The sequence below is a fragment of the Eptesicus fuscus genome, chromosome 24, assembly GCF_027574615.1.
Source record: "Eptesicus fuscus isolate TK198812 chromosome 24, DD_ASM_mEF_20220401, whole genome shotgun sequence".
Lineage (NCBI taxonomy): Eukaryota > Metazoa > Chordata > Mammalia > Chiroptera > Vespertilionidae > Eptesicus > Eptesicus fuscus.
The window spans coordinates 17,212,473-17,218,472 of NC_072496.1; the positions used below are offsets into that span (position 1 = coordinate 17,212,473).

At 42.9% G+C, this 6,000-nt stretch overlaps 1 gene segment (V, D, J or C); it reads right to left on the reverse strand.

The window, feature by feature from the left end:
* Nucleotides 1–3,382: 3,382 nt before the first annotated feature.
* On the reverse strand, nucleotides 3,383–3,839 carry LOC103303973 (immunoglobulin heavy variable 3-48-like). The segment is given in 2 exon segments: nucleotides 3,383–3,699; nucleotides 3,794–3,839. Coding segments are annotated over 2 exon segments (363 nt in total).
* Nucleotides 3,840–6,000: the final 2,161 nt, after the last annotated feature.

Here is a 6,000-nt window from a genome sequence, read left to right on the forward strand (position 1 = left end):
GTGTAGCAGCTGCACTGCCTCCCCTCTTCCTTTGTATTTATTCCCTAGTGTCTGTTGTAGATTCAGTTTCATGGGAATCTCCGTCTTATGTGTTTAGTGGAAGATGTGGGTAATGATTTAGGAATAATTAAGTTGAGGTTATGAAAGTCTTGTTATTGGAAATTGATGTCTGCATGTGACCTTGGGACCACTGTCACCATGTCCCACATGATGGGGTCAACTGTAAACTGAACCAGGTTACAGTGCCACTTTGGGGGGAATCTACCTGGGAACCTGATGGGGGATTAACCAAGACAGAGGACACACGTCCAGGGTTCTTGTTTCATTAGTTTGTCATCTCCTTGTTGTTTAGCCAGTTCAAGTTTTCTTTCCTCATTTTCCTCTGAAACAGCCCACATATTTCCTAGAGTCATGAAGGCACTTTGTTGTGTTGCAGAAGACCAGAGAAAAACCAAGCCATACTTAGAGAAAGGGAGTTACATTTTATGCACAAGCACAGAGAAAAATGTGTTTTTCAAATTCTGGGCCCCCAACTTGGAGGCAACTCTCTTTATTTATACTTTTTCCAGTCCTTTGTCTCCCAAATTTGGAATGAGACTTCCAGACCTTCTCAGAAAGAAGGCCTGCATGCTGGAGAGGAGCCATGAGACCATATCTCAAGGCCTGGCCTGGTGCCAGCACAGACAACTCTGTCTGGGGTATAGTTTATGGCCTCTCTGGAATGGGACTAGTCTTATTTTCCTTATTATCTAAGCAAGCAAGCGTTTACAGAAGCCAAAATAGCAGGGTTAAAATTTCAAACAGCAGTTTTTATATAAGATGGATGCTTCAGTTGAGCTTGTGCAGGAGCACAAGACATTTGTGTGTACATTGTTTACATTATGTCTTTCCTGAGTTCACTTTCTAGTTCTTTCAGTTTCCTGGTGCAGTTTTTTTAGGTTTTCTATAAATAAGATTGTGTCATTTGTATACTGATAGGATGGGGCATTTTAACTTTTTTTTCCTCGTATTGGTAGTTTCTATGTTTTTCTTGCCTAATTTTTCAGACAAACACTTGTAGTTTTTTTAGAATAAACGTATTCCTGTGTTGGTCCTGATATTAGAAGAATAATGTTCAATGTTCTCTGTATGTTATTATGATACTTGTTGGTTTCTCAAATGTGGCCTTTGCTAATTTGAGACACATACCTTGTATAACTATTTTTTTTTTACTATTTAGTAATGAAATGTTTTTTAATTCAATTTTTTTATTTTTTATTTCTATTCATATGAAATATTTTTTGTTCTTCATTCTAAGGACCAGGTGTATCTCAGTTATTGGTTTACATACCTTGAACCATCCTTGCTTTCTAAGATGATATACCACTTCATCATGGTAAAGGAGCTTTTCAATCTGCTGTTAAATTTTCTCACATATTGTTAACCTTGGAATTTTGTTAGTGGAGGATGCTAGCTACACTGGTTTTGAGTCACAGGATAGAAATATGGTTGATTTTCATAAAAAGAGTGTTACTAGAGATATGGCCTTAAAGCCTCCTCCAGTGAAGGCCCAGAAGAAAATATAGGGAATTATAGGGAGAATTTATATAATCTTTGAAAATACCTGACTAACTATGAATAGAAGTTAGTTAGAAAGAAAAACATTAAAATTCATGCAGGTAGGGATCAAGAGAAATAAGGAGCATGTCATTGCAAACTGTTGAGAAGGGAACTCCTTGTTAGCTACATGCACATTCTCACAGTGTCTCTGTTCTAGAAGGTAACACCTTCCCCGGTCCAGGGAATTGGAACTTGGACACCTTTGAGATCATTATAGTTCTAGTCTCAGCATGGATTTCTGAAGCTTCATAATTCATTGGGGTTCCCACTATAAAATCTGTCAACACTTATAGGGAAGGGCGGACACTCCTCATGGGAGGAGCCATGGTGATGGTGTGTCTGTATGAGGAGTCATCGTTTCATTGGACAAGGGCCCATGCCTCAGTCGATCCTGGTCATAATCATTTCAATTTGCTTACTTTAATTTTTCTTTTTATTTCCTGTAAACATGGTGGATGTCCATACACAATGACTTTTTATTGCAAAATAAAGCTGGCATCTACTCTTCAGATACCATTGGGAGATTGAATTCCCATAGACCCAACTATATATTGACACTAAGCCTTCACAAAAGCTGATGACCTTCAATAAAATACCTATTCCCACAAAGACTTTGGACCAAGACTATTTATAATTCTATCACCACCATCACCACCAACACCACCATCATCATTACCATAATCATCATCACCATCATTTGCTTACTTATAATTATTCTTCTCATTTTCTGTAGCCCTGGTATTTGTACAAATATAAGGACCCTTTACCTCAATTTTTTGGACATTTTTTAATTGTTGTAAGAAAATTGGTAGCCATACTCTATTTTCCTTTTTGTTCAACTTCTGACAACTGATGGTTCATTGCTGCCTCTTCTTCATCTGTCCCACACGTGGGAAATTGGATAAAGCTAATAAGTCATAGTTGGTGTTTTTTTTTTTTTATGTCATTGTGAGATTAAAACCAAACAAGTCCCTATAAGTAGAATTTCTACCTCTCCCAACCACCTCGCCAAAATAAAAGCCCTGAGCCTATCTCCATCAAAACATATCTGACTTGCTGAAGGGCCTTTCCTGTGCTTTTCAGGGATTTCAACTATGTGCAGAATAAACACTCCATGTCAACTTGATGTGTGTGTGTTTGTCATCAACCTGGATATCTGCACCATGCTGTTGTGGTTTTTTCTAAATGATCAGGTGTGTTTAAATGAAGTCGTTGTTAAAGATCAGGGAGGGTGCCCTGACTGGTTTGGCTGAGTGGCTAGAGGGTAGGCCTGTCTGGTGTCAACATAGTGTCAACTATTCTTGGTGCTATGACCATAATGACAAGAGAATCATTGTCACCACTGGGGGGTCTTTCTTTTTTAGCTTTGGGTTCACAGACTTGTGTCCACTGTCCAGCATTCAGGTGAGCTGCACTGTTGTGTCAGCAGAGCTTCTTGTTAGATTTAGGTGTTGTAGGTTACAGGATTTGGTGATTAATAGTCATTTAGCAAAAGTGTGTCTGAAAGAGATTCTCTGCCATATGTACCCGTGAGAAAGTAATCTGTTTACAACAGACGTTTCTAACTCAGAGACATCAGAGGTAAGTGCAGAGTCAGGAATCCAGAGAGGTTCCCTGAGGGAAATGGTTGACATGAAGAGGAAACCACACAGGAAACCAGCCCAAACCTCCAACTGCACCTGCTGCTGGGATAGCCCTTGTGTTCAGGGGTCCCTGAGCACCCCCTGGTGGTAACAGCCTCTGCTGCAGGGAGGTTTGTGTCTGGGCTCACACTGACTTACCCTCACTGTGTGTCTCTTACACAGTAATACACAGCGGTGTCCTGAGATCTCAAGCTGTTCATTTGCAGATACAGCATGTTCTTGGCATTGTCTCTGGAGATGGTGAATTGGCCCTTCACAGAGTTGGCATAGTATGTGTTACTTCCATCTTCATTAATGTACGATACCCACTCCAGCCCCTTTCCTGGAACCTGGCGGACCCAGTTCATCCTATAGCTACTGAATGTGAATCCAGAGGCTGCACAGCCGAGTCTTAGAGGCCCCCCAGGAGGCACCAAGCCTCCCCCAGACTCCACCAGCTTCACCTCACACTGGACACCTGCAAACACAGAGATGACCTGGTCAGGAACCTCTCACATGTCCGCTGTTTCTCTCACTCACATACTCAGTGACTCTTGTTCTCCATAAATTACCTCTTAAAAGAGCCACAAGAAAAACCCAGTTGAGGCCAAAGCCCATGGTGAGTGGTCTGTGCTCAGTCCTGATCAAGGAATGGGGGGGGGGGTAGGCTCCTGTCCCAGAGCTGCAGGGTCAGAGCTGGGCTGGTTTTTAAGAGCAGAGGGGGTCCTATTTGCATGTCTGCCTGCTATATATGGAGCTCTAGGTTTGGACACTGACATAGGATATGATCCCAGAGTGTGACATGTCTAACGATACTGTCTGTTAACGATTACTTCTGATATCTGGGCCTGTGCCCTCGCCACTAGACCCAAATGCTCCAGGAGACCCATACAAGGACTCGGGAAAGAACATTTTCATAAAAAGAAAGATAAAATTGTGTAAATGAGAGATGCCATTTACAGTTGCTAGTAATGACAACCCAGATAAATCAACCCTCACAAGCGAAGAAAGAAGTAAAATTGCAGGAGGATCATGTTCAGGAGACAGGAAGTTTCATCTGACACCATTTCCCCTACAAAGTGATCAGAGGATAAAGGAAGACCAGAGTGTGAGCCCAGAGCCAGTCAACCAAGGGCTGGGGGAGAGATGAGCATCTTTGTGAGTCCCTGGGAACCAGAAGCATGAACTATAGAGACACAGACAGAGCTCCTGGGTTCTATTCCTTCAGTGGAGTTTGGTGGTGAACTTGTAGCAGTTGCACTGCCTCCTTTGTGGTGTTTATTCTCTAGTCTCTGTTGTAGATCAAGTTTCATACATTGGGATATAGAAGAAAATAATCATGATCAGCTGTGTTTAGGTGAAGCTATTGATAAAGATCAGGGAGGAATTATGTTTAAGTTTTGGACATTTGATTGTGGAAAATTTTGTTTCAAATCACTGATATGAAATAACAGATAAATAAAATCATTTTTCTCTGTCCATTGATTACAGAATGAATAAATCATTCAGATAACCTCCCATTCCTGGTGCTGATGGATCTAATTTCATAGAATCCTGGTCAGTCTTGTCTGTTCTGCCTTGTATTCATTATCATGGTCTGTGTCCATGAGAACATGTGACATAGTTCTAACCTGGGAGCAGAAGGGCATGCTGTGCTTTCCTGCTTCATCAGCAGCTCATTTCAGAAGCACCATCTGCTCCCTCTCGAGTTCCTACTCAAGTTTGCATGTGGCCCTTGGCAGTGCCATCACTGTGTCCATAAATGATGGGCATCCCCTTGAACCTGAAGCCCTTTCACTGGATGGACCAATGTGCAACACAGGAAAAGCTACCCCGGGCCCGGGATATGAGTTACCAGGGATGGGAATTCACCAAGTCTGAGCAGACACAACTCCAAGATTGTCCCTTTATTGTGTTGTGATTTCCTCATTGTTTATCCAGTTCAATTTGTCTCCTTTTTTTCTGAAATAGTGACACATAATATCACAGAGAGGTTTGTGTCTGGGCTCACAATGACTTCCCCTCATTGTGTCTCTAGCACAGTAATGCATGTCTGTGTCCTCAGTGGTCACGGAGATCAGCTGCAGGGAGAATTGGTTCTTGTACAGGTCACTGGAGGTGGGGGTTTGACTTTTCATGGAGGGGCTGTGGTAAGTGTCTCCATCATAATATTTGTACCCCATTCACTCCATTCCCTTACCTTGGGGCTGGCAGATCCAGCTCCAGCAGGAACCACTTGTGATGGAGTAACCAGAGACAGTGTAAGTGAGGGAGAGGGTCTTCGAGGGCTACACCAGTCCTGGGTTTGATCTCTGTAGCTGCACCTGAAAAGGACACCTGGGGTCAAGGAGCATGAGTTCCTGTCAGTCACGTGCAGTCACATTCATCCCATGACCCCTGTCTGACCCGTGAGACCCTCACCTTGAGAGGTTGTCACCAGCACAGGAGAAGACCCAGCAGCTCATCTTCTTTTAGATCACAGCTCTGCCTTCCCAGAGACCTCAGCCTTGTGTGAGGAGAGAGCTGTGAGCCTGCACAGCCCAGGAGAGGATTTACCCTGGAGCTTGAACAGAAATTTGCATGTGGGGCAGCCCTATTCTTATACATGTAGGGCCTGAGGTTAGGCCACCATGGTCATTCTGGAGCCCCTTTTAGGGAATCTCTTCCCTTGACCTTACCCAGCATGTCAGGGACAAGGGACCACCTGGGGCATTTGATACATTGGAATTAGGTCACATTCCTGAGCCTAAGAGGGCATGTAGGAATTTATGAGTAGGTT